Source organism: Alexandromys fortis, unplaced genomic scaffold (assembly GCF_014885135.2).
Source record: "Alexandromys fortis isolate MF-2015 unplaced genomic scaffold, M_Fortis_MF-2015_v1.1 scaffold_26, whole genome shotgun sequence".
NCBI lineage: Eukaryota > Metazoa > Chordata > Mammalia > Rodentia > Cricetidae > Alexandromys > Alexandromys fortis.
The window spans coordinates 642,897-670,238 of NW_026067894.1; the positions used below are offsets into that span (position 1 = coordinate 642,897).

At 55.0% G+C, this 27,342-nt stretch overlaps 2 protein-coding genes across 4 annotated transcripts; one reads left to right on the forward strand and one right to left on the reverse strand.

The window, feature by feature from the left end:
* Positions 1 to 10,491, forward strand: LOC126508974 (chloride channel protein ClC-Ka). Of its 3 annotated transcripts, XM_050154514.1 has the most exons (19): positions 1 to 100; positions 649 to 777; positions 1,402 to 1,530; positions 2,377 to 2,516; positions 2,802 to 2,879; positions 2,961 to 3,039; positions 3,485 to 3,610; positions 3,925 to 4,009; positions 4,101 to 4,202; positions 4,741 to 4,825; positions 5,198 to 5,371; positions 6,051 to 6,120; positions 6,253 to 6,363; positions 6,710 to 6,923; positions 7,888 to 8,021; positions 8,791 to 8,879; positions 9,009 to 9,092; positions 10,065 to 10,151; positions 10,444 to 10,491. In XM_050154514.1, exons 1-19 carry the CDS (start codon positions 1 to 3, stop codon positions 10,489 to 10,491), a joined length of 2,064 nt encoding a protein of 687 aa, XP_050010471.1. The 3 variants fall into 3 exon arrangements, with proteins under 3 accessions (XP_050010471.1, XP_050010478.1, XP_050010486.1); XM_050154521.1 differs by lacking the exon at positions 1,402 to 1,530; XM_050154529.1 differs by lacking the exon at positions 1,402 to 1,530 and having other exon boundaries at positions 2,392 to 2,516.
* A 1,071-nt stretch (positions 10,492 to 11,562) lies between these two features.
* Fam131c (family with sequence similarity 131 member C) lies at positions 11,563 to 26,607 on the reverse strand. The gene is made up of 7 exons (XM_050154321.1): positions 26,408 to 26,607; positions 16,869 to 16,987; positions 15,523 to 15,558; positions 15,244 to 15,337; positions 13,268 to 13,450; positions 12,953 to 13,063; positions 11,563 to 12,408 (listed from the first exon to the last, which is right to left on the reverse strand). Exons 1-7 carry the CDS (start codon positions 26,430 to 26,432, stop codon positions 12,146 to 12,148), a joined length of 831 nt encoding a protein of 276 aa, XP_050010278.1. The 5' UTR covers positions 26,433 to 26,607; the 3' UTR covers positions 11,563 to 12,145.
* Positions 26,608 to 27,342: the final 735 nt, after the last annotated feature.

Sequence of the window (27,342 nt, forward strand, 5' to 3'; positions counted from 1 at the left end):
ATGGAGGAACTGGTGGGGCTGCGTGAAGGCTCCTCAGGGAAGCCGGTGACCCTGCAAGAGCTGTGGGGCCCGTGTCCACGCCTCCGCCGAGGCATCAGAAGTGAGAACTCAGTCCTTCCCTGCCCCTCCTCCAAAAGTCCTCTTGGGACATCACTGACCCTCGACCCAAGATTACTCATTTCACTTCTGTCTGAATAGTAGAACCTGACCGTCCTCATTGTTAGGGGGCAGAGAAAGTGGGAACCCCAAAAAGTGGCAGAGTTCAAGCCCAGGCACTGATGCCCACAGCCAGAGAGGGCATCCCTGGGGGCCTGAAGTGCAGGTGGCCCACAGCCCTGGGGACAACACTAGGTCCTTGATGCTCTTCATGGTTGCTTAGACCATGATGAGGTCTGGGTAAGAGTTTGGTGTCAGGCCCCTCATTTCCCTCTGCCGCTTTGACCAACCTTCTGTCAGGCCCAAGTGAGCAGACAGACCAAAGCCACAGTGTCACTACCTTACTTTCTACACATCCTGCTGAGCCCCTTCCATGAGACAGAGCCCCTCCTCATCACCCCAGACTCTAGCTCTGGGTCCCTAGCTTGCTGTCCCTACCCAGAGTCTGAGCAGCCCCCAGAGAAGGAGCTGTGACCCCAGTGTCCTGCCCAGGGGCCCTGGAGTGGCTGAAGGAGCGGCTGTTCCGTGTGGGTGAGGACTGGTACTTCCTGATGGCCCTCGGGGTGCTCATGGCTCTGATCAGCTATGCCATGAACTTCGCTATCGGGCGTGTGGTCAGAGGTAAGGCCTCCCCGGCATGCACGCCCGCTCTGGGCAATAGGAATCCTACATTACACTTGGGAAGCCAGCTAGGCAGCCAAGGGCAGTGGGTTGGGGCAGAGCTGTGGGTAGCCAGGCCTGGAGCTGGTGCTGGCTTCAGCTGTGTGGCCCTGGCAAGGTTCTGCCTCTGGGCCTCAGTCATCTCAGCCACACAGTGCGGGGGAAGGAATCTGAATGCCTCTAGGAGTCTTTACTTCTGGGCACGGACCCCATCTTTCTGCCCTTCCTCCATGCTGACTGCTCAATGAGATACCACTTCCCCTGGACACTCGGTTGCCATGGTGAGGCTCCATATTGTCTCACCAAGACCTCAGTGGCCTCCTTTAGCCTTTTGGGGTCCCAGGGTTGGGGAGAGCACCATCACTGACTACTGGACCGAAGGGAAACTGAGGCTCAGTCAAGTTACTTAGCTTAATAAAGTCCCATAAGTAGGAAGCTGGAAAACTGAGATATAAAACTGGGGACCTGGTCACTCTCCTCTCACTGGGTGGCCATGGGCCCTCTCTTGGTCTGTGAGTGGGCACAAGTGTCTGTCCCCAGGGCTGTAGAGGCTCTGGTGGCTCCCTGATAGTTGGGCATCTCCAGCACACAAGTGGCTGTACAGGGAAGTTGGGGACGGTCACCTGCTCCGGTATCTCTCCTGGACTGTGTACCCTGTGGCCCTCCTGTCCTTCTCCTCTGGCTTCTCACAGAGCATCACGCCCTTCTCTGGAGGTGAGTCATGGTCACCCGGTCTCTGGCCAACCCGCCTTGTCCTGCAGGCCCCCTGGGTCCAAATCTTTTCACATCTGTGAGATGTCTATGGAGGGAGGACAGGGAACAGGGACATGTTGTTTGTGCTGGGGAAGCAGACTTGGAAGAGCCAGGCCACTTACCCAAAGTCAGCAGGGGACCCAGCACATCAGCTGGCTTGGCTTGACTTCCCTAGGCCCCTTTGGGACAGAAACAAACATTGATGGTGGGTCACCTACAGGAGCACAGTCTGTGATGTCAGGCCTGGGCTGATGGAAGCAGCCTGCTCTCAGGCTCTAGAGTGGCCTCCAACTGCAGCCCAGGGACCTCCCAGGTGTGACCAGTGATAGCTTGACATTCCCTGGGTCCCCTCCCTGCTGCTGCAGACTTCAAGGTCCACTCGGACCCTCGGTTGTCTCTCTGGACAGCTGATGTCACACCTCCCACTCACAGGGTGTGTGAGGTCCTGAGGATGGTGCCAATGTGTGCTGTGTGAATTGGGGCGCTAAGTGTGGTCTGTGCTGGGCCTGGAGGCAAATCTTGGGAAGCAGAAGCAGGAGAATGGCTGCCAGTTCCAGGCTATCCTGGGTTACACAGTGAGACCTTGTTGAAAGAGAGAGCCAGCCTTACCACCCAGAATGCACCTGACACCTCTGATCTTGCTAGGCTTGGTTGGGATTGGTTAGTACTTAGACAAGGAGCGAGTGAGCGAGCGAGACAGAGAAACAGAGAGAGACACACGAGAGAGAGAGAGAGAGAGAGAGAGAGAGAGAGAGAGAGAGAATAAGAGAGAATAAGAGAGAATTCCTTGTTTTTACCTTGATCCAGGGTCTGGACTCCCAGAGCTGAAGACCATGCTGTCCGGTGTAGTCCTGGAAGATTATCTAGACATCAAGAACTTTGGGGCCAAGGTGGTGGGCCTCTCCTGCACTCTGGCAACAGGCAGTACCATCTTCCTAGGCAAAGTGGTAAGAACAAGGAGAGCCCACCCACCTTCCTCCTTGCTCATCCTTGTTCCTCTAGAAGCACAGCTAAGTTTGTGATAAAATGCATCTCAGGACAGCCCTGGGGTTTGGGGTTCACCTAGGACAAGGATGTGAACAAGGATGCCACATCATCTCTGGTCCAAGCTTGCAGCTCCCATTCCTTGGGGTCTTAAGGAGAAAGAGGAGAAACAGGGAGAGGGAGAACCCAGCTTCCCCAGGGCTTGGACCCTCTGCATCAATGCTTTCTCCCCCATCCCCATCCCGCAGGGTCCCTTCGTGCACCTGAGTGTAATGATTGCCACTTACCTGGGCCGCATACGAACCAAGACCATTGGGGAGTCTGAGGTGAGGGGTACAAGAAAGAGCCCCATTGAGACAAGAAGGGGACAGGAGCTGGTTCTGAACCCAGAGTTTTGTTTTCCCCAGAACAAGGCCAAGGAAATTGAAATGCTAGCGGCAGCAGCTGCAGTGGGTGTGGCCACGGTCTTCGCAGCCCCCTTCAGTGGTGAGAGCTCAGCCCTTCCTCCACCTTGTAACTTCCCCTGGCCCTGAGCTCCCTTGCCCACCCCCCAAAAAACTGGCTTCTGATCCTGGCAGAAAAACCTTCAATCTGGCCGTGTGCACAGGCACCCCAGGGTGGTTGGGACGGTGTCCAGGCCTGTAGACTCTTTGAACTTATGGGCTTAGCCCCCACTGTGTGGCCTTGGTCAGTGAGTTCACTACTGGTTTCTCGGGCTGGGAAATAGAACTCCTCAGTCCCACCCCATAGGTGGGGACCTGCGGGCCTTCTTGGCTTGAGCCAAGGACAAAGGCAATAGGGGCCTTTGGTGGTCGAGGCAGCAAAACAACAGGGCTGGGAGGGTCAGGGAGAATGTGACCCGACATCCTGCAGCTAGGGAAGAGGGGTCCCCTGAGCTGTGTGTCCCCTAGGTGTCCTGTTCGTCCCCTAGGTGTCCTGTTCAGCATCGAGGTCATGTCCTCTCACTTCTCCGTCTGGAATTACTGGAGGGGCTTCTTCGCTGCCACCTGCGGGGCCTTCATGTTCCGCCTTCTGGGGGTCTTCAACAGTGAGCAGGGTGAGTCCCATGTGGAGGACCTCGTCTCTCCCTCCATTTTCTGCAACTCCTCACCCCATTGTCTTCTCCTTCCTTCCCATCTCCACTCACCCTTCCCTTTTTCCTTCCTTCCTCCCTCTTCCTTTTCTTCCTTTCTACCTTCTTTCCCCCTTTTCCTTCTTCTCCATCACCTGGGTTTCTGGAGCATTCGGCCATAAAGTCAGAGATGCTTGATCTCAGGGCACTGTGCTACCTCCCTTGTATGAATTATTCTGGGATATACTTTGGGTGGGGAGGAGTGTGACCTCAGACCCCCCGCTCCCACCCTCCCCCAGAGACCATCACTTCCATCTACAAGACCAGTTTCCGAGTGGATGTGCCCTTTGATCTGCCTGAAATCTTTTTTTTTGTGGCTCTGGGGTAAGTGTGGTCTCAGGCCCTGACAGCCCAACTGGGCTCCTCCAGGCGTGAACTGGGGTAGCTCCGCACTGACCCTCACTGCCACCTCCAGGGCCATCTGCGGTGCCCTGAGCTGCGCTTACCTTTCCTGTCAGAGGAATTTTGTCCGCTTCATCAAGACCAATCGGTACACCTCCAAACTGCTGGCTACCAGGTGGGCGAAGACCTGCAGGGAGGACCCACTCCCAGCCCACCATAGAAGTTAGGGTCCTACCCATATGTCCCTTAAGTATTTTCTCTGGGACACTCACTCACAGTGTCTCCTATCCTCACCAGCACCCACCCGCCAAGCCCCTCATCTCCTGCCCAGCTTACTGGAGACCAATCCCATCATGGAATCCTTCCCATCAGTCATTGCCTCCTCTCCTCCCTGAACCTCCTGTCCTCCATCTTGGAGCTCCTCCTCCTCCCCCCTGACTCAGCAAGACCCATCCCCACCGTGACCTGGCTGGTCTGTCACTGTCCAGTTCTATCCCAAACCCTCCCTCTGCCCCTCCCTTTGCCACACCACTTCTCCTGGGCTCCTCTGCCTGTTTCTTCCCTGGAGGGCTCTGTCGGTTTCTTTGCCCCTTGCCTTCCTCCACAGTTCTGTCTTCATTGTGGGGTTGTCTCTGATGAGGAGCTGCAGTGATCCTCCCCCCAGCACATGGTGGGGGAAGAAGAGGCAAACCGGGACTCCCTTTCTCTCACAGCAAGCCCTTGTATGCAGCTCTGGTCGCTCTGGTCCTGGCCTCCGTCACCTATCCGCCTGGTGTGGGCCGCTTCATGGCTTCGCGGGTAAGGGGCGCTGAGCTGGGGGTGGGTGGTGAGTCCTGTTTGGCGTCTCCCCTGTGTGCCTCATCTCTTTCACTGCCCCCAAACTGTCAAAGGGACATCCCTACGAGTCATTTTTCAGATGATGACCAGGTTGTCGCTCAGTAATGGCAGAGCCATGCTCAGGGTCGTCAGCTAGGAAGGGGTGGAGTTATTGAGGCTCAGGTGGGAGATGGGGCAGATGGGACAGGCTGACCGACCACCGCCTCTGCCCCCCTGTCCATGGCGGAGATGGGGCAGACGGGACAGGCTGACCGACCACTGCCTCTGCCCCAGCTGTCCATGGTGGAGATGGGGCAGACGGGACAGGCTGACCGACCACTGCCTCTGCCCCAGCTGTCCATGGCGGAGCACTTGCACTCTTTGTTTGACAACAACTCGTGGGCACTGATGACCCGGAACTCATCCCCACCCTGGCCTGCTGAGCCTGACCCCCAGAACCTGTGGCTTGAATGGTACCACCCACAGTTCACCATCTTTGGGACTCTAGCCTTCTTCCTGGTCATGAAGGTGGGTCCCTTCTGCCTGCAGATCTGGGGTGGGATGGGGCTGCGTCCACAGCGGGACCCTGGAGCACTGTGCACTTCCAACCCTGTCCCCGACCTCAGCCAGAGTCACTATGCTGCTAACAAGTCACCTTGGCTTCCCCAGCCTCATATTCCTTTTGTGTTTTTTAACTCAGTTTCTTTATCTTTACCGTGAAGTAGGGGCTGAGGAGATGGCTCAGTTAATAAAGTACTGGCCTCAAAAGCATGAGGACCTGAGTCCCACCCTCAGCACCCACATAAAAAGGTGGGCATGGGGGCATGTCATGTCTTGTGGTTGCTGAGAACTGAACTCAGGACCTCTGGAAGAGCAGCCAGTGCTCTTAACCTCTGAGCTGTCTCTCCAGCCCACGCACACTTGTTTACAAAACCAATGGGGTAGTTGCTCTTTCTACCCAAAGAGCAGGCTAAGGGTGAGAAAGTGAATGACTTAGCATGCGGCAAGCACACAGTGGGCACTTTAATAGGGCTTGGTTACTCCACTGATTTGATGTTGTCTGTAACTCCAGACAGTGTTTCAGGGCCAGCATGGGCATTGTCTTCTCTGGGAACGGTCTACTCCCAACCTATTCCTCCCTTGTTTACTCTTGCCCCTGTTGCCTATAACTTCTGCTCTCTGGTCCCTTCTCCCATTCCCGGCACAGTTCTGGATGCTGATTCTGGCCACCACAATCCCCATGCCTGCTGGGTACTTCATGCCCATATTCATCATCGGTAAGTCTGGATTCCAGGGAGATTCGGGGGCCTGGGGCATAACCATGGCTCCCGCATACCATCTGTCTCCCAGGAGTACTGAGAAGGGGGTCTGGTCAGCCTGACTGCCCCTTCACTCTGAGTCTGTGGCAGGAGCTGTCATCGGGCGCCTCCTGGGAGAGGCCCTAGCTGTTGCCTTCCCAGAGGGCATTGTGGCTGGAGGTGAGGTCAACCCCATCATGCCTGGGGGCTATGCTCTGGCAGGTGAGTGAACCTGGGCCCAGCAAGTGGGAAGACCATATGGGCTAGACTATGGTTGAAGGGGCTGATGTTTGTCTATGGCGTGGAGTGAACTGTACAATGTGCCTTCCACTCCGTGAACCCCATCATCCTCTGAACCTTCCAGCTCTCTCTTAGCTCCGTCTCCCCTCCCCCATTCCTTCTGCCCTCTATATCCCTTTTCTCTCGCCACACCTGAGCATTGCTAGCAGTTTCTAGTATGTGCCCTCTGGATATTGCTGACACTAGCCATGGTCACACTGTACCCACCTTGCCCTCTGGAAAAGTTGGCTCCTGGCCTGAGTCACCCACCGTGGCTTGGTCCCTGCAGGAGCTGCTGCCTTCTCGGGGGCGGTGACCCACAGCATCTCCACGGCGCTGCTGGCCTTTGAGCTGACCGGACAGATCGTTCACGCACTGCCTGTGCTGATGGCAGTGCTGGCGGCCAACGCCATCTCCCAGAGCTGTCAGCCCTCTTTCTATGATGGCACCATCATGGCCAAGAAACTGCCATACCTGCCGTGGATTCGTGGCCGTAAGATTGGGTGAGCTTCAAGTTGGCTAACGGGGTGTCCCAGGATGGTCTGGGAGTTAAGAAGTGAATGGAACTCTTATATTTTTGCTTGTGAGCCTAGCCGTTAGCAGCTGAGCCATACCTCCAGCCCCTAGGAGCTAAGGGACCCCCCAAATTCAATGCAGTTGTCCTCAGCCCACCCTCATGTGGTAGAAGAGGAAGCAGGGGTTCAGACAGGTGTCTGTCTTGCTTCAGGTCATGAGGGGGGTTGAGCACCAGCTAGGCCAGGCTTCTCTCTTGGCTCTCTTGCCCTGCTCTCTGAGCCAGGCGGGTGGTCAGGAGCTGGGATGCAGATGGGGTCTGAGGTCCTTCCTCCACCAGACTGTGCCCAGTGGTTTTAGTTCCCAAAGCAATAGTCCCAGAGGCACAAGATCCGCTGTGTTCTGGGTCCAGCTCCAAGTTCACGCAAGCTGCCGTCCTGTTCCAAACCCTCGGCGGCCATGTGGCTGTGCCTTTTCTCATGCTCTCAAAAACTAAAATTCTCTCAGGTGTGAAAACAAAACACAACCATTTTCTCCTTGCTACAATAAAACACAAGGCAAAAGCAATTTCACGAAGGGAGGGTTCATTCCCACTAACAGGTTGAGGGTACAGTCCATCATGGCGGGGAAGGCATAGCAGCAGGAGCGTGGGGCGTCTAGGCACGTGGCATCCACATCAGGAAGCAGAGAGAAATGGCGCTCAGCTTGCGCTTGGTCCTAGTTCAGGACCATAGCTCACCGTGGATGGTTCTGCATCCACTTTTAGGGTTGTCTTCCTACCTCAATAAACACAGCCTAAAACTATTTTACTGAGGCTCCATGATTCTAGGTCTTGTTAAGTTGAAGATAAATATTAACTATCACACATGGGTCCTTCCCAGCAAGGTTTCCTGCTTCTTCCTGAGGGCTAGCACCGCCATGCAGGGCCTGACACACGCCTCCCTCTGCCCACAGCTCCTACCCTGTGACTGTGGAACACTTCATGAACTGTACCCTCACCACCCTGGCCAAGGACATGCCCCTGGAGGAGGTGGTCAAAGTCGTGACCTCTACAGATGTGGCTCAGTACCCCTTGGTGGAGACCAGAGGTACTCGTCTTGGGTGGGGGGAGGCTGCCAGGGAGGATGGGTGGAGAGTCCCTCTGAGTATCAAGGCAGCAGAGCAAGCAGGGAGTTGGAATCCAGGCTCTGCTGTGTGACATGGGAAAAGTCACTCAGCTTCTTTGTGCTCTGGTTTATTCGTGGATGACACGGACGCAATAAGGTCTGTGTCCTATTTAGAGATGAGAATACTCTTGTAAAGCAGCCTAGGGAGGACTCTGGGGATTCCAGTCAAAGGTGATGCAGCCACCCCAGTTGCCACACATCCATGCCCAAACTTGAATTTCTGTGGGCAGGACAGTTACCCAACTGTGCCACTCAGTATGTGCATCCTTGTCTATAAACTGGGTGACAAGTGTCCTGAGAGACAGAAAATTCTGTAAATTTCCTCGGAGACACAAGAACACCCAGCATGAGGCTGAAGAGAGAGCCCAGTGGTTAAGAGCACTGCTGTTCTTGAAGGACCTGGCCTTGGTTCCCAGCACTCTCATGGTAGCTTACAGCTGTTCTTAACTCTAGTTCTGCGGACTCTGGCACCCTCTCCTGGCCTCTGTGGGGAAGTATACACAGTGTGCATGTGCGTGCACACACACACACACACATACACATATACATGAGCAGGCAAAACACTCATACATGTAAATAAAAATGTAAATAAATCTTTGAAACAAGCACCCAGCATGTTCTTGGCACATAGTAGGTGCTCAGACAAAATAACTCCCATGGTCCTACTATGTCCCTCCTCTGCACTGCCTAGAGTCTCAGATCCTGGTGGGCACTGTGGAAAGGACACACTTGGTGCAAGCCCTCCAGACGGAGCCAGCTTCCTGGGCTCCAGGCCAACAGGTGAGTCCCCCTGCCAGGTGTGGGGACAGAGTGGGGGTGTGAGCAGGGCTGTGAAGGGGGAGTTTAGAAAACGGGAGCCTGGGAACCGAAGGCTGGCTCAGGCTTCCATTATCTTCCCCCAATTCCCAGCGCTGTCTTCAGGACATCTTGGTTGGTGGCTGCCCCACACAGCCAGTGACCCTGCAGCTGTCCCCAGAGACCTCCCTGTATCAGGTAAGGGACAATTAGAGAAAGTGGGTGGAGAGGGAGCGCCTGATGGGGAAACTTGGGCTCCACCTCCCTTAGGCTCCACCTCCTCCCACTGTTCAGTGTTACACACACACCATACTTGTGTATGCACACATGCACAGACATGTGCACACTTCTCACCTGCAGATGTGAACAGCAGCCCCAGCCTGTGAGCCTCTCACCGCCAGGGTTGCTGGGGCCATGCAGAGGAGACAGGGAAGTGAGGGAGCTTGGGAAACACATGCTTCTGGGTAGAAACTGTCAGTTAGGAGCATCCCATGGAGCAGGAGAGATGCCTCAGCTTTAGGAGCACTGGCTGCTCTTCCAGAAGACAAAGGTTCAATTCCCACAACCATATGGCAGCTCACAACTGTCTATAACTCCAATCCTAGAGGATTCAAAACCCCCTCTGTACCCTAGGGGCACTGAATGCATGTGGTACCCAGACATACATGCAAATACCCATAAACATAAAATTGTTTAAAAAAGAAGAAAAGCTGGGCATGGTGGCAAACACCTTTAATCCCAGCACTTGAGAGACAGAGGCAGGAGGAGCTCTGTGAGTTTGAGGCCAGCCTGGTTTACATAGCAAGTTCCAGGACAGCCAGGGCTATATAGAGAAACCTTTTCTGAAAAACAAAACAATTTTTTTTTAAATTTATGTGTCACACAAGGATCCCAATCTGAGGAGCTTCCCCTTTATCTCGTGTGACAGCTAGCAGATCACCCAGCCTCTCAGAGCAGGCACTTGTGTGGGACTGGTGGCTTGGCGTCCCAGGGGCCCCTTAACCTGGACCAAACTACCTGAGCCCTTGCTTCTGTCATGGATTCTGACTACCACCTAGTGGTCAGACTAGACATTGCAGGCTGGACTCTGTTCTTCCACTCAGCTGGCACAGAGAGTATGGTGGCCACAGGGGTGTTCTCTGACTCCGCCATTTCCTGTATCCCCTCCAGACACACAGCCTCTTTGAGCTGCTGACCCTTCAGACGCTGTTCGTGACATCACGGGGCAGAGCCGTGGGCTCTGTGTCCTGGGTAGAGGTACTGGGGTCTCGAGGGTGGTCAAAGCAGAGTTGGGGGTGGAGGGCACCAACATCCTCCCTTTCAAAGATCGGGAGATACACTCTAATCCTTGGATTAGAGGGGTCACTGAGCCTTGGACATCAATTACCAGCCTGCCACTCTCTGGACTCGGTGTCCCTTATGCCATGGGGTAGGCACCAGCTATAAACCCACAGACTTGACCATGGAGGGTGCTGTCGATGATGGAGGCCAGAGCTGTCTCTACCCCTCTAACCCTCCACCCCCCTCAATCCCTCTTCCTCCGCTACAGCTGAAGAAAGCCATTTCCACATTGGTCAACCCACCAGCCCCCAAGTGAGCCAGCCTGGGAGTTGGAACAAGTACCCCTGCCTGGCTCCAGAGGCTGCAGCACCGAGTCCCACCCCTCTTCCCTCCCGACTCCACCCTCTCTAGCCCAGCTCAGCCCTTCAGTGCAGCACGCAGCCCTGCCAGCCTGAACAGGGTTCCACGTTCATTATGGCCCACCCTGAAGGGACAGAGGAAGGAAAAGAATCTCACCCTGGTGTTTGTGCCTTCTGAGATGATCTAGTCCCAACCAGTAGCTCCTGAGAAAAATAAAAGTGATGCCCAGAGCCACCATTCACGCCGTTCTCCCTCAGGAGTGTGCATTTGGCCCCTTGGGTTCCAGTGATGGCCTAAGTTAAGCATTTGGTGTTGTTCCTTTTGGAAACTACAGCTCCCAGATTCCTCCTGGATTACGGATACCTGCGCTCATGGGCACGCACAGGTGCAGGTCATTTCTCCCAGATACCTTGCGCTTCTCGTTAAAAAGCGAGCTTCCACGAGGTCTCGCTCTCTTGCCCTTTACCCTTGTGTGTCTTGCATACCTGTCCCTTATCGTGTCCCCTCCCCCCCCATTAAAGTGCACCCACGTGGGAGCCGCGTGTCTTGTCTGTCCTGTGTTTGTCTACACACACACCCGCTTTAAAAGAATAATATTTTGGTGCCGTGCGTAACCGGTATCCGTAATCCAGGAGGAATCTGGGAGCTGTAGCTTCCAAAAGGAACAACTCTTGGGGCATCTGGTGCTCACATGGGCATCACAGGCTGGGCCTGGGGCTCTTCAATCTCCACCTCTTAGTAGGGAGATAGAGGGAAATGAGGGTCCCTACCAGGTCATATGACGCTTGGCCTCACCTCTAACAGGACCTTGGGGATGAGGTCTCCAGACTTGATCTCCCTGGCTGTGGTTCAACTGGCAAAGGGGGGTCTCTGGGTGTGGCTCTTTGGGGACAAGAAGATCCCTAGACCTCCTCCTTTGAGGCCTCTCGGGTATCTGTGTGTTGGAGGGAGGAGTCCTCCCTAAGCCCTACAGACCCTCATCCAGGGCTCAGGAACACGCTCTCCCTGGGATACCAGGTCAAGTTCATCCAGGATGAGCACACTACTTTAATGTCACCAGAGAACCCTGTGGGAGATGAAGGGGGTAAGGGGAGACGTGGGTTCTCTTGGCTTGGGAGCACGGGGGTCACGGAGGAACCAGGTAAGAGAGAAGGAACAGACAGACCCTCCAGAGATGTTAGAGGCAAGGAATGGCTTGACCAGAAGAAACTCTCCCACCTTCCATGGGACAGATGAGTGGCGAGAGGATGAGCCCAAGTCAAGGCTGGCTTCCCAGGCCCCTCCAAATGACTCCCCCACTCTCCCAATCTTCCCCCATGTCCTCCCAGGGGCCTGACTGCCAGTCTCCTGGGGTCGGTTGCCCTGGTGTCTGCTTAGAGTCTGGGAGCGGGCTGAAGGCAGAGGCCCTGGAGGGGCCAAGCCCACAAAGCAGGGGGCTCCCTCCCACTGTTGAGGGCAGGTCCATGGAGGCACCGAGTGGTCTCCACAAGAACGACACTGACCATCCCTGCCACACTCCACCCTGTGTTTGTCCCAAGGAGTCAAGAGGTGTTCAGTGCCAGCAGACGGTGCCTTGGGCTCCCAGAGAAGTGTGGAGTGGCCAGCTCGCCTCAGTTGTAGAACACCTCATCCTCGTCTTCTGAGAGAGACCCACTGTCCATGGAGGGCAGGGAGTCATGCACGTGGGCCCCGCCACCTTCAGGCCCCTGAGCCCCAGGCAGCCTCTGCCGGTGTTGGTGGGTGGGGCTAGCGGGCTCCTCCTCCAGTGAAGGCCAGCCATCATCGAGAGTGAGGCCAGGGGAGCAGGCTAGGAGACTGTCGTCTTGTGAAGGGCCACTCAGGAGGCTGTCCTGAAGGTAGATGCTCTCCAGGTCTAGAACACCAAACAGAGGGTACAGAGGAGAGATGGAATCCCGCGTCCCGGATCCTACCTCCCTGGGCGTGGGAGGCCAGGCAAGGGGTGGGACACCTGGTATGTCACTGCTAAGCTGTGTGACCCCGGCAGGTCTCCAAATCTCTCTGAGCTCAGCTGTCTCCCCATGACAGGGAGCAGAGTAACCAAGAGCAGGAAGTGATGAGCAGTGTGACAATAGGTGCTCCTTCTGGTCCTCTGTGCCCTCCCCTCTTGGCCACAGGGAGAATCAAGTGAGCTCAGTCAATGCACGCTTCACCGGGACCCAGGTTTGGGAAAGCAGACCCACAATGCACCTAGTGCCAACTCAAGCCACACCGCAGGCAGGCTTTCCTTTTGGCTTGGGGCACTCCCTGGGAATGTGTAGGCCATAGCTGCCGCTCCCAGGTTACTGAGGAGGAAGCTAAGCCATGGAGAAGAGGGGACGGGGAGAGGAAGGAGCCCACCTGAGCGACCCAGGCGCCACCCTCAGTCTCCCACCCTGCCTTGGTACGCCCGGCTGTACCTTGGAGCTGGAAGGCACCCTGGGTACTGTCCTCTGGCTGCAGTTCTTCGTCATCCAGGGAGGACCAGGCACTCAGAGTGGCCTCCGTGATAGCAAACTGCTCAGCGACACCTGGCGGGAAGCAAGATCGGGCTCGGTGAGCCCATGGGTGGGAAAGGGGCACTCTATGCCTATACGGGCCTCCCTCTCTACCCAGGTGAGGAAGGACGCCACCTAGCGCCCGCCCCATCCGCCATCCCGTGCTCAGACCCAGCTTCCCTCCAGCAGACCCCGCCCACCTATAGTCTCCCTCCCCCTGCACCGGCCCCCGCTCACCCGCAGCAAAGCGGGCCTCCCGCAGCTCGTCAGGCAGACAGCAGTAACGCTCGTCGTCTCCTGGGGACAGCTCCCAGCCTGACTGCTGGACGCTCCAGCCTTTCCATTCGATGAGATGGGCCACTCGGCCACGGGCCATGGCTGTGGGCTTTGTGATGTGGTCCTTGATGCTTTGTACCACCCCTGCGAGGAGGTCACGGATGGCTATCAGGTGACCAGGTCAGCATAAACCCCATTTCAGGCCATCCCATGCTCTGTAACCCAACCACCTCTGATCTCTAAGCCTGCGCCTGTCAGTTTCCGGTAACCATGACCAGGGACAGCTTTGCCTCACAAGTCCCACACCCTGCCCTGTGCCCTCCCCAGCCTTGGCCCTACTTCACCTACATGTCTCACCCATTCGTATGTCCACCCCACCCACCCCCAACCTTCCCAATGTCTTATTGAATTTGAATCAGGTTTCCAAACCAGCCACTCCTTAGACTAGCTGAGGCCTTCAGTTCCTCTGGGACCCAGCACCCTCCACTCATGAACCGACAGTTCTGAGGGAGCTTCCCTGTGCTCCCTGCTCTGGGGTGAAGCACTCAGGGAATGCTCCCTGGAGGAAGCGGCCTGGAGTTGGGTTCTGAAGGTCTGTGGTGGTGGGAAAGAAGGGAGCCAGGCCGTTCCGCAGGTGAGACGGGGTTGATGGCACAGAAGAGCTGGCATAACACCAGTACAATCAAGGATGACGCACAGGGACAAGAGGCTGGCAGCCCCCACAGGGACCAGACTGGGGCTGGAGAGTCAAGGGGACAGCCCTGTGTTGTCTACACAGCAGTGGAGAGCCCCAGCCAGACACGGACCAGGGGAGAAGGAAGTTTGGTTTGTTATTTGGAAAGAGCATCCTAACTGAAAGATTAAAGTTCAAGGGTGGAGACGGAAGGTAGGGGACAATTCAGGGCCATTGCAGGGACCCAGCAAGAGGCAGGACAAGGCTAGACAGAAGGAGAAGGACTTGGGGAGCGTAGGACCTGACCGGCTGAGTGTAGAAGGTAATGGAGAGGACAGATAAGAAGTCCACAGGAACGAGGGACCAGGGGCATGGGAACAATGGAGATGAGAAGGAAGGGGAGACCTGCTCCCCCAATGGGGTGCTGGACTGCGGAGTTCACTGGAGAGATGGTGTGTTTCTCAGATGCTTGGGGACAGGGCGAGGTGGGTGGCAGGTGTGGCAAGTGGAGGGAGCTGCAGAGACAGGGGCAGAAGGAGGTGGCCGGGTCCTGTGGGAACCTGGAAGGGTTGTGATGGGAGCTTGCAGTGTGAGAAGCTGTAGGAGGCACTGGTGGGCCAAGCGGCCCGGTTGTCATCTGAGAGCCATCTGCAGCCAAGTACAACCGCGTGGGTCTCCCACCCCACTTGCACGCCCTTCTCCTAGCCACCTTGGCGTGCTGCTCCTGGCTTGTTCCCACGCCTGCTTCAGAAAAGCTATCACAGCTTTGGTGCGGCCTCATGCCCTCAAGGCGACACAGTCCTCCTCACGGACAACTGAGGACTGAAGTCCAGATCCGTGGTCTTCAAGTGCCATTGATCCTCAGGTGACCACAGGGCACCCATTGGGTCGAGGTAGGGAGAGAGCCACAACTATAACCAAGTCTTCACTGAGCAAAACTCTCAGCCTCCCAGCTGCCTTCACACCCCAGGGACCAGCCAAGAGCAATTCCCTGGGGGCACAGTCCCCACCTCAGGCTCTGCTTCTAGGGAACGAGACCCAAGGTGACGTGGGAGACCACGCAGTCAGACACCCAAAAGCTGCACCTCCCCCCCCTCCCTCTGAGGCATCCCCAGGGCCTGAAAACCCAGCAAGCCAACTCCTGAGAGAGGAACCCAGCCTGCAATCTGGCAATTAGAAAATATTAACCCAGCAGTGACTGTGACCCATTGCCTCCCCTCAGCACACGTCTGGGGAGGGCTGGAGGGGGACTGTGGGGACCTACCCACAAGGGATGAGGTGGCCAGGGCGGCCACACTGTAGTTGCTGGGGCAGGCTCTAGAGTCGGATATGTAGCCATTGGTGGTTTGGAAGCACCTCTGTAGAAAAGGAAGGGGTAGGAGGGAAGGGCAGTCAGCCAGAGGACATTGTCCCCCTGCCCCCTGCAGACCACTGTGGCCACCCACTCAGTCTTGGGTGGCAGCCAGGGACCAGGCAGAGAAAGACAGGGAGATCCCATCCATTCCCTGGGCTGGCAGGACTGTGGGAGAGCAAGCACACTTACCTGCCACGGATCCCAACAGAAATCCATCTGCTTGTCCTGAAGCAAGAGGAGAAAGGGGACCAGTCAGGACTGGGGATGCTGTGACACGGCTAACTAAGGCCTGAAGCCCCTGCAGGGTAGGGTGGCTCCACCTGAGAAATCAAGGTCTGCCTGCTGTCCCCTAGCACTAAAAATAGTGGGACACAGTGGCCTTAGAAGGAGAGGGTGATAGGTCCGGCCTAGACCAGAATATACTTTCACTATTCCTGATACCTGGAGCCTAGGGAGTTCAAAAACCAATGGCCTAGCTGGTATGGTGGCTCATGCCTCTAATCCCAGCACCAGGGAAGCAGAGGCAGGAGGATCTCTGTGAGTTCCAGGACAGCCAGCACAACATAATGAAACCCTGTCTCAAAAAGCAGAAAAACAGCCGGGCGGTGGTGGTGCACACCTTTAATCCCAGCACTCGGGAGGCAGAGGCAGGCGGATCTCTGGGAGTTCGAGGCCAGCCTGGTCTACAAGAGCTAGTTCCAGGACAGGCACCAAAGCTATAGAGAAACCCTGTCTCGAAAAACCCTGTCTCAAAAAAATTAAAAATAAAAAATAAAAAAACGGAAAAACATCAAGAACAAAAAAATCAAAAAATCATAATAATAACATTAATGATGAAATAAAAAATTTAAAACAACAGCATCTTAAGGCTATAGAGATGGCTCAGTAGTTGAGAGCATATGTTATTTTTCCATAGGACATGGGTTCAGTTCCCAGCACCCACAAGGCAGTTCACAACCATCTGTACCTCTAGTCCCAGAGGATCCACTGCCCTCTTCTGGCGTCCACAGGTACTGCACACAAGCGGTGAACATAGACACATGAAGTCAAACACTCATACACGTAAATAAAAAATAAATAAATCTTAAAATAAACTGGTAGGTTCAAGCCATATCCCTGGACGAGTATGGAAAGTATGAACTAGGACCCCTCACTACACCAGGACCCCTCGCTACACCTTCCTGATCTATGTGGAGATCCACCTACTTTTGCTCTTGAGTATCTGTTCCCAGCTGCTAAGCAGTTTGGACAGGCAGCAGAACCTACTATCGGCAAGACTTGAGTTAATTTGGGCAGGAAGACCTTTGGGGTGGGATTGTGCTTTCTAAATAAGTCTGAACCCATTCCTGGTGCCCAGCCCAAGGCAGACCCTCATCCAGCTGATGATGCCAAGCCCCTGGTGCCCCTATTGCTCAGGGAGAAATTAGGGTTGGCAAGGAAGAAAGGAACTGAGAATGGCTTCTGCTTGCCGTAGGGACATAAAAGAGCAGCTGAAGCCAGGGCAGGCAGAGGGAGGGTGAGGAACGGCCAGCTACCTTGCCAGCATCGTGGTCCGGAACAATGGCAGGCGGATGCTGGCTGGAGGTCAGATCCTGATTCAGGAGGTCTGTGCCCTGGGGCCTGGGACAATCTTTCTGGGCACTTGTGAGAAGATCTGGAAATAAAGATGGCAGGAGAAATTAAAAAAAAAAACTACTTAGTCATAGTAATAGGGTAGTAATAGAAATGAGGGGTTTGGACCAAAAAGGAGGAGTTAAGCTATCCCTCTTTTATGTGTAAAGAAACTAGACAGCTGGATGGTGGTGGCACACATTTTTAATCCTAGCATTTGGGAGGCAGAGGCAGGCAGATCTCTGTAAGTATGAAGCCAGCCTGGTCTACACAGCAAATTTCAGGACAGCCAGGCTACACAGAGAGATCCTGTCTCAAAAAACCAAGATTTCATCTCTAAGTTAATAATTGAAATCAATGGATAAGTGTAAAGCTTCTGATTCCTCCTTTTCTTCTTCCTCCATCTTTGAGACAGAGGCTTTCTGTGTAGCCCAGGCTAGCTCTGAACTTCCTGCCCCAGCCTGCCAAGCAGGTGGCACTTGTAGATTTGTGCCAATGCGCCCGCTATTGTAATTATTTTTACTTTATGACTTTTTGAGACAGGGTCTCATCATGGAGCCCTGGCCAGCCTGGAGCTTTCTATGTAGACCAAACTAACCTCAAACTCACAGAGACCCTCCTGCCTCTGCCTCCTGAATTCACCACCACTACCAGCCCAGCCCTCGGGAGGCAGAGGCAGGAGGATCTCTGTGAGTTTGAGGTTAGTTTGGTCTACAGAGCAAGTTCCAGGACAGCAAGGGCTACCCAGAGAAACCCTGTCACAATGCTTGGCTATAAAGAAAAAAAAATAATGTTTTTTTACTCTTTTATAATAGCACTTAGTATATAAACACATACTACAGCTATACAAAGATTTTTTTTTTTTACTTTGAGACTAGGCGTTTGTGTGTGTGTGAGAGAGAGAGCATGTGTGTATGTGTGTATGAGAGAGAGAAGGTGTGTGTGTGTGTGTGTGTGTGTGTAGGCTAGGACAACCTTGGGAGATGTTCTTCAGGCACTATTACTTATCTATTTATTTATGTATGCATTTATTTGTTTATTTATCCATCTATCTATTTATTTTTGAGGCCAGGGCTCTCATTAGACTGGAAATGGCCACCTGGCCAGGGATCCTCCAGCTGCCTCTGTGCCCCAGCGCTGGCACTGCACGTGCAGGCCACCATGCCTGGCCTCCTAATGTGGATGTGGGAATGGAATGTAGGCAGGTCCCCGACTGAATGATCTCCCCAGCCCCAACTTCATCTATCTGATGGGCTGCAGCAGCCCCAGCTCCTGCTGCAATGCCCAGCACACAGCAGGATCTCATGAGGGGCTTCACAAAGGAGAAAAGCGAGGCGTTCAGACATCAACATGACAAGGACAAGCCACTGTTAGCGAGAACGGTGTTCTGTCAAACACTGGGTTCTGTCTCCAGCCACACTCCACTCCAGACCCCAACAGGTTAGGGCAGAACGGGGTCCCAACAGAGGAAGTGCCACAGAGCCCCCACCACAGGCACAGCTAGCCCGGCTGGAGGGAGTACAGCCTGCGTTCAAGGTGAAAGTTTCCAGCCAAATTACTTTCCAAAAGAGGCCAGAGGATCTGGGATCTGCCCCAAGGCTGGAACGCATGGGCCAAGGCAGGGAGCCTGGAACCAGGCTGTCTGGACATCGTAGGAGAGGAAGGCAAGGTGACAGTCAATGTCATCTCCTGACCCTAAGTGACCCAGACATAAGGAGGGCAGGGCACAGAAGACAGCGTGGGTTCTGAGAATGAGGGCTGCACCATGCGCTTGGACTCGACAGTCCCCAGCACAGCTGCTGCCTTCCAGTCCGCTGTGTGACCCCAGGTCAGTGTTGTTTTTCTCTGGGCTCCAGTACCCCCATCTCCACAAAGGAGGGACTCAATGGCGGGGCAGGGGCCACATCCTTCAGTGGTCATGTAAGCCATTCCTCAGGTTTGTTTTTAATTTATTCGCTGCTTACATGGTTATCCATTTATCCGAATGATCTCCAGCTGGAGATCAAAACCGGGGCCTGGTGCATGCTGGGAAGCGTTCTCCCACTGAACTACATTTATATCCTCAGCCGTTTTTCCACCGGGTCTATTTAAAAAATAACAAAATAAGTATTGAATAGAACAGAATGGAGATCATCAGGACCAGAGGCAGCCTGAGATTCATTCAGTCTTGTGTCATGGAGCTTGTGTGTGTGTGTGTGTGTGTGTGTGTGTGTGTGTGTGTGTGTGGGGGAGGGGGAGGGGGAGGGGGAGAGGGAGAGGGAGAATTCGCACAGGTGAGAATTTTCTAGATATACACACTGGGTCAAAATGCAAAATGTATTTATTTCTTCCTACAGGTCTGCCTTAGTTACTTTTCTATTGCGATGCTGAGATACCACGACTAAGGCAACTTGGCAGGCAGGTATGGCACTGAAACCATGGCTGAGAGCTCACATCCTGATCCACGAGCACAAAGCAGAGAGAGCTAACTGGGATAGCAGGGGCTTTTGAGACATCAAAGCCCATCCCCAGTGACACACCTCCTCCAACAAGGCCACACCCCCGATCCTTCCCAAACAGCTCCACTAACTAGGGACCAAGGGGCCATGCTCATTCACCACAGGGTCCAAAAATATCCATTAAAAAGCTCAACCAGCAAGATGTCTCTGTGGTTTAAAGGTGCCTGCTGCCAAGCCCACTGATCTGGCTTCCATCCCTGGGATCCATCGGTGATGGGAGAGACCTGACTCACAGTTGGTCTAAGACCATCACACATGTAATGTCATATGGCTTTTTTTTTTCTCGAGACAGGGTTTCTCTGTGGCTTTGGAGCCTGTCCTGGAACTAGCTCTGTAGACCAGGCTGGTCTCGAACTCACAGAGATCCGCCTGCCTCTGCCTCCCGAGTGCTGGGATTAAAGGTGTGTGCCACCATCACCCGGCATGTAATGTCATATGCACACTGCCACACACAAACACATAACAAACAAGCAAACATAAAAAAGAAAAAACTTAGGGGCTGGAGAAATGGCCTAGTATTGAAGAGCACTGGCTGCTCTCCCAGAGGACCTGGGTTCGGTTCCCAGCACCCACATGGCAATTCACAACTGTCTCTAACTCCAGTTCCCATGGATCTCATGTCCTTCCCTGGCCTCTATGGGCACTAGAAATATACATGATGCAGGCATGGACTATTATGAGATAATTTTTTTCAAATTAATTTTTTTTTAAGTTTGAAAGCTGTGACTAGGCATTGTGACGCATGCTTGTGATCCCAGCACTGGAGGCTGAGGCAGGAGGATCGGGAGTTGGAAGCCTGTCTGGAATACATGGTATGTTCCAAGTCAGTCTAGAATCCACAGCAACACACCAAGCACGCAATACACACCACAGACACACCACACACAGAGACACATACACACAGAGACACACCACACATGCATACGCATTATAGACATACACACACCATACACACATACCATGCACACACACCATACACATACACACCACACGTGCTCACACACCCACACACACCCAAACAACAAAAAGTTAAGAGACACTTTGAATGTTCTGGAGTTCTGCATGTCATGCAAAGTCAGAGTCCGTCTACCTACAGGGTGGTGCTGGGTTCCTGGTTGGGTGCTGGGATGCTTCTGGACTCCCTGGACTGAAGCCCTGAGCCTTCCAGCTGCAGAACAGGGAGTGACAAGGATGAGCAGGTGAACCCAGGACAACAGTGACACCAAATATTTGCTGGGGTGGTGGTGGGGCTTGTAGCCCCTGGCTCCAGCCCCTCCCGTTCCTGCCTGACTCCCATCCCATTTGGGACCCAGATGCCCCTACCAAAGTCTCCTCCCCCTGAAGACTTTAGTCCCATGATGTCATGGGCTGGTTGCCACAGAGACGTCAGGTAATGAACCAGCCCAGTGTGAAATCACAGGCTGCTCTTAGCCCAGCAGGGACCTGGCCACATCATGGCCTTGGTGACTGGAAAAACACACTGCCATGCAGGGTGGGGCAGAGGAAAACCCAGAGGACCTCTAATGCCTGCCTGCTTTCTCGGGTGCCTCTCCCAAGGAAGTTGTGTGGTGACACCCCCTCTCTTTCACAGTGTACACCCTACTCCTTTCCCCCCAAGGTCTGAGGCCCTTTCTTGGACCTGCTCCCTCCCTCACCTCCTCAGGCTAGGGGAGGGACAGTCCTCTTGTTGCCATGGCAACCTGAAGACCATTTTGATCCTTCCAGGAAAGGGCGTCATCTAGAGATCCCCTCCATCCCTCTGCTTGGCAGAGATGTTTTCTGCCTTTTCTACCAAAGCTCCCAATGAGAAAGTCAGCCTAACCACCTAGACAGTTCTCCATAATGTCTAGCCTAAACTCTTCACGCTGTGGCGCTCCCGCTACCAGCCTGGGTGAACCTGACAACCAGCCCCATGCCTCCGGTCCCCCAGACTCCTCTTATTTGCTTTAGAGCTGTCCGGAGCTTACAACTATCCATTAGGGCCCCGTGTCCCAGCCCATTAGTCACTGTGGTTGCCACCTGCACCCGGAGTGTTTCTTAGGAGCGAGAGAATGAGCCCGCAGCCGCTTGGGAGGAGTGAAGAGGGCTCTTTCCCAGCAGCACCAAGAAGGCGAACAACAAGTGAGCAGCAGCCTGGGTGCAAAGCCCCTGGTGCCGCCTCCCTGGAAGCCAGCCTCCCCAAAGAGGCTCCGGGCACCTGCGGCAAATGGACGTGCCAGGTGGTCCCTCCCACTGTGATATGTCAGCTGCCCTTGGCGCTGTACAGAAGCAGTGTTGAGCTTAATCCTCTGGACCACAACCATGTGTTCCCCATGTACACCCCACTTCTCACCCGTGTGTGCGGAGCGCTACCGCAGGAGGCTACCGCTGTGCCGGGACTCCCTCTGAGGAGTTGCTCGCTCTGTCCCACAATTTGTCTTTCTGGACAGTGGGACTCCTGTGTCCTGTTCCTGAGCTGGTGTTTGCCCTGGGGACCCTCTGAACCCTACAGAGGGAGACCAAAGACTGAGTCATTGGTGTCTCTGCCTGGTGAGTCCCTGCCAGGAGAGCAGGCCCCAGAATTTGGCAGAGGCCCATTCTCCAATGTCTTCCGGAACCACCTGGGCCAGGATGGTCCCTCAATCCTCTGGTTGGCTGAGCTCAGAGGGATCCCTTTCCATCCCCAACCAAGGGCTTTCACCCACCCCACCTCCTCATTTGCTCTGCCCTCCTGGGGCCCATTCTACTCCAGTCGCACCAAGGCCAGGCACACTGCCAGGTTGGCCTGAGCTGATGAGATGACTCTCTTGGGGGAGAAGCCTGGCCTTCGGGGATACATCGCCTGTTTATTAAGCGTGTGCTGCGGGTCAGGCACCATGGTGATTCCTCACTTAGGATTTCGCTTTGAACCTTGCAAAGCGGGTAGCAGCGTGCCCACCGGACAGATGAGAAAATTAAGCCTCGGAGAGTGTGCATGGCATATCCAAGGCACCAGGACGAGGTGCAGACCTAGGGGCAGTATGGGTAGTGCTGATCTCCAGAAAGGGACCTGCAGTCATTATTTTCTGTGGTCTGTGTGTGCGCGTGTGTGTGTGCACGCGCGCGTGTACTGCTTTCCCACCACCAGACTTCTTTGAACACAAAACTGTGTCCCTCCCCTCAGACTGAACTTCATGGACTCTTTCCTAATTCTACCACAGAGCTCACTGCAGTGTTGCTCCCAGCAGGAGCTCTGGCAGGGCCCCCGCAGGACCTCAGCCTTCTAGACATAACCAGACATTTGATTCTGATGACCAACATCTGCTCTCATAAGAACCAATACACTGGACACTAGAGACTCCTAGGGCAGGCCAGGAGGCTGGCTGACTAGCTGGAGGAGAGGCCTGAGATGGGGAGGGGTAGACAGAGAAGCTGTGGAGCCAGAAGGCATAGGTGGGCACAGAGGGACCCTGAGATAGAGAGGGATAGATACTGACGCCCTGTGTGTCCCGGTGCCAGGCAAACCTAACCAGACGTGCGGCCTCTGAGCCATCCCAGAAATTGGTTCTAGACTGCTGGCCATGTGCCAACAGCTTTGGGGGAGAGCAAGGAGTCTGAAAAATCAAAGGGCAGGGGCTCCTTGTTCAGCACTGGGGCTCATAGACCTGAGTTACAGATATGAGTCTGCCTCTGTGCTGCCGGGTGGGGGACCTGAGTGAACCCACTCTGAACCCACTTCCCTCCCAGGTTCAAGGAGAACTAACTGGGTCAGGAGAGCCAAGACCTGGCTCAGCGTGGCTCAGGATAAGCATCCAAAGAGTGGCAGCTTAAAAAAAGATGAACCAGCCAAGGGGTGGTGGCACACGCCTTTAATCCCAGCACTTGGGAGGCAGAGGGAGGTGGACCTCTGTGAGTTCGTGGCCAGCCTGGTCTACCAAGAGAGTTTCAAGACAGCCAGGACTGTTACACAGAGAAACGCTGTCTCTAAACAAACAAACAAAAACAGATGAACCCCAGACTCTGGTTGTAGCTCAGCTGGTGGAGTGCTGGCTTAGCATGCATGAAATCCTCGGTTCAGTCCCTCAGCATCACCTGCGCGATGTCTGGTGGTTCAGCCTATAATCCTAGCACTTAGGGTAGAGGCAAGAAGGATCAGGAGTTCAAGGTCATCCTCAGGAACAGCAAGTCCAGGGTTAGCCTGGGCTACTGGAGATCCTATCTAAACAAACAATCAAACAAAAAAGACTAGCAGGGCAGACACGGAGCTCAAACAGGAAACTCTAGCTTTTGGGAGCTGGAAGCAGGAGGATGACCTTGAGTTCAATGCCAGCCAAGACTATAGAATAAGAGCCTGTCTCAAAAATAAATAAGTAACCAGGACAGGCTCCAAAAAGCTACAGAGAAACCCTGCTTCGAACAACCAAAATAAATAAATAAGTAAATAAAAGTTGAAGAAATAGAAATAGACAAGAAATACAAAGTAGCTCTGAGATGCAGTGTGTGCAGCCAGTATCTCCCTGCCCTCACCACAAATGCCTGGCACCTACTGCTTCCTCGGAGGCAGGAGGGGTCCCTATCCCACCAAGATGTCTGCAGCAAAGCTGATACACCAGCTCCACGCGAGAAATGGCTATTGAGTGTTGATGGTGACTGGACCGTGGGGAGGGGTCTTTGCACTAAGACCCTCTCCCATCCAGTCCTATGCTCCCACCTTAATACGATTCCCTCTCAACTTGAGACCACACAGTTGGGAACGGTGGAGCAGGGACTGCAGGCTGGAGACTCCTGATCACCCAGCCCAGTGGCAGAAGCTAACTGCTGGGTAGGGTGGATCTCTCAGGTGTAGCCTGGACCTGGAGTAGGGGGAACTGGGTAGCCCCAGTTGGTTGCAGGCTCCAGGCTCTGTGAGACATCAAAGCTCATGACCCCTGACCTCCACTTCAGGCTCTGAACATGGCCCATGCAAACCCTTAGCAAACGGGGACAGTGGTCAACCACTGGTCCAGGGGTGCAGAGGTAGGGAGGGACTCAGGAGCCCAGCGAAACCTGAGGTGATATCACCACAAGGCTGAGGGTGCTGAGGCTAAGGACCTGCCCCTGGAGTGAGAGAATCTCCAGCCCTGCCTTTATTGTTTCTTGGTTTATGGCCCTGGGAAATTCACTGTGTAGACCAGGCTGGCCTTGAACTCACAGAGATCTACCAGCCTCTGCGTCCTGAGTGCTGGTATTAAAGGCCGCCCACCACTGCCCAGCTCATACCTCTCACTTCTAAGTTGCTGGAGTGCATGTTGAGACTGTCAGGCTCTGTCATCTCAGGATGGGGAGAGGGTTAGAAAATGCAGCCTGATCTGGGGGTGGCACTCAGGAGGCAAGAGGAAAGGTGGAGAGTCTCTCAGTCAGTGTGACCTCAACTGCCCTGGCAGGGGAGTCGTGGAGGACGCATGGGAAATGGAGGACCCAGGTCTCAGCCTCACAGTGTGACCCCAAGGTGATTCACTACCATGCATCCCCGCTGTCTAGTCTCTATCCTGTACTCTGTGGACCCTGGGCTCACCAGACAGTGCACTCAGGGCTGGGACCCCACAGCTGCGAGCGAAGGGCTGAAGAAGGAACCTAGTCACCAAGGAAACACCCAGTTACCTAACTCCTGGAACTGCCTCCATGGGTCTCCAGGGTTTCTGGGAACGGCTCACACCTTTTCTTACCCTCTGCTTCAGAGGCCAGGTGCATGCTGGGCTCATAGGACCACAGTGACTGACACCCAGTAGGTAGCCCTGTGACCATCAATCAGCTTGAACCAACTTGATACAGGACCCCAATGCTGACACCTTCCAGGGACACCCTAAGTCAGTTCCCTGAATACTTTTCCTTGAACTCGGAGCAGAACTCCCTCAGAGTCCAGAGGATGGATTTTTCAACATTCCCCAGACCAAGATCCCCTCGAGGACCTGCCCAGCCCCACTCCAAGGCCAGCTGACCCTTCTCTGCCTGAAGTGGCCAGTGGAATCTTCAAAGACCTTGGGTAAGGAGCCCTGGTCTCTAGGCTCTTACTCCCAGCCCAACCCTGCCCCCACAGAGGGTAAGAGTCCTAAGGGGGTGGGGCCAATGACCCAACCTTTTATTGGGGGGGGAGGGTTGTTTTGACACAGGTCTCAGGAGTATAGCCCAGATTGGCCGCGAACTGTCTATGCTGGCCTTGAACTCTTGATCTTATACCTCCTGAGTGCTGAGATTACAGGCATGCCCTGACACCTCCCAAACTCTTCTAAAATATTACTCCAAAGACAAGTATGCACATCCCCCAGCCTCCATGAAAGACCCTACGCCCTCCATTCACAGTCAGGTGCCCCACCCCTTCCAGATGAGGGACAGTTACTCCCATTCCCTGGAATCACCTTGGGGATGACCAAGGTACTAGGTCAGAGACAAAGGCCCAGGGGTTACTGGGAACATCAGTTGTCCTCTGTCCTCTCCTGTCCCCTGAGCAGGGATGGGGGTGGGGATGGAGTTAGGGATGAGGGTGGGGTAAAGCCAACCTCGATAACCTGTTCATCCCTGCTGACCCCTTCCTGCCAGGGGCTTTCTAGGGTTGAAGACGGAGGCACCGGGAGGGAAAGGGACCCCGGGCTAGGAAGGCCTGGTCTTGGGCTGCAGGAGCGAGGTCTGCCTGTCTTCCTCGAGCTCAGTGGCCCATAAGAGGACCAGAAAGAACCGGAAGCCATCCTCCCCTCCCAGGCACACTGCGGGAGGCGTGTGGCTGCAGAAGAAAGCATGGCACCGGGACCTTGCTTCATGCCACCTGCCGGGTGCCGAGTGGGGCGTGGGGTACCGAGACCTCCGCCGGCTCTGCAAGCTGCCCGCTCTCTTCCTGAGCCCTGTCCCAATGGAGCACCGCGTCCCCTGGGGTGCGGCTGGTCCGTGAAGGGCGGACACCCACCCTAGGCTTTCCCGGGGCCGCGCGCTGGTGCTCCCGCCCCTCGCCGCGTCCCGGGCCGCCGGGTCCTCACCTCGCGACACGCAGGAGCCCATCATGGGGCGGCGGGGCCGGGCCACTGCGCCCGGGGTGCGGCGGGCGGCCGCGCGCTCATGTCTCCGCGGGCCGGGGCTGCTCGGCTCGGCCTCCGCTAGCGACTGGGTCGTCCCCGCTGCCGCGTCCCAATTGCCTCGCGCCGCGCCCGCAGCTGCCAGGACCGGGCGACGCCGCGGCGGGCGGGGGAGACCCGGGGAGCGCAGAGGGCGGAGGGGGCGGTGCTGGAGTGCGCCCCGCCCCCTCCGTGCCCGTGCACCTGTTGTCGTAGCCCGGGGTAACCTGGACTCAGCCTAGTGAGAAAAGACTTTGAGCCTCAGTTCTGAGTACACCTGCTGTCTGGAGTTTAAGGTCAGGGGAGAGGGCTGGGAGGGGGGAATTCTGCAAGGAGGAGTCTCATCCCAGTGAGCACACTGAGAAGGGTCGAGACTATTTACTGTGTGTGTGTGTGTGTGTGTGTGCGCGCGCGCGCGTGCATGTGTGCGTATGTTCCACAGCACGAGTATGGAGTTCAAATGACACTTGGAGGAGTCTATTTCCTTCCACTATGTGGGTCCCAGGGATCAAACTCGGGTGGTCAGACTTCCTGGACAGTGCCTTTAACTGCTGAGCCATCTCCCCAACCCCCAGGTCAGGGTTTGTTGACGGTCACCTGCTTGCTCATAGGAGGATGCTGGCCCAGGGTGAGAGTTCTGAGGGAGAGCCAGGACACACTAGTGGCCTCCTGGCTGGATAGAGGTCTCATGCAGGAAGATAAGACTACCTCTCAGAGCTAGGTGGTGGTGGCGCACGCCTTTAATCCCAGCTCTCGGGAGGCAGAGGCAGGCGGATCTCTGTGAGTTCGAGACCAACCTGGTCTACAGAGCTAGTTCCAGGACAGGCTCCAAAGCCACAGAGAAACCCTGTCTCGGGGGG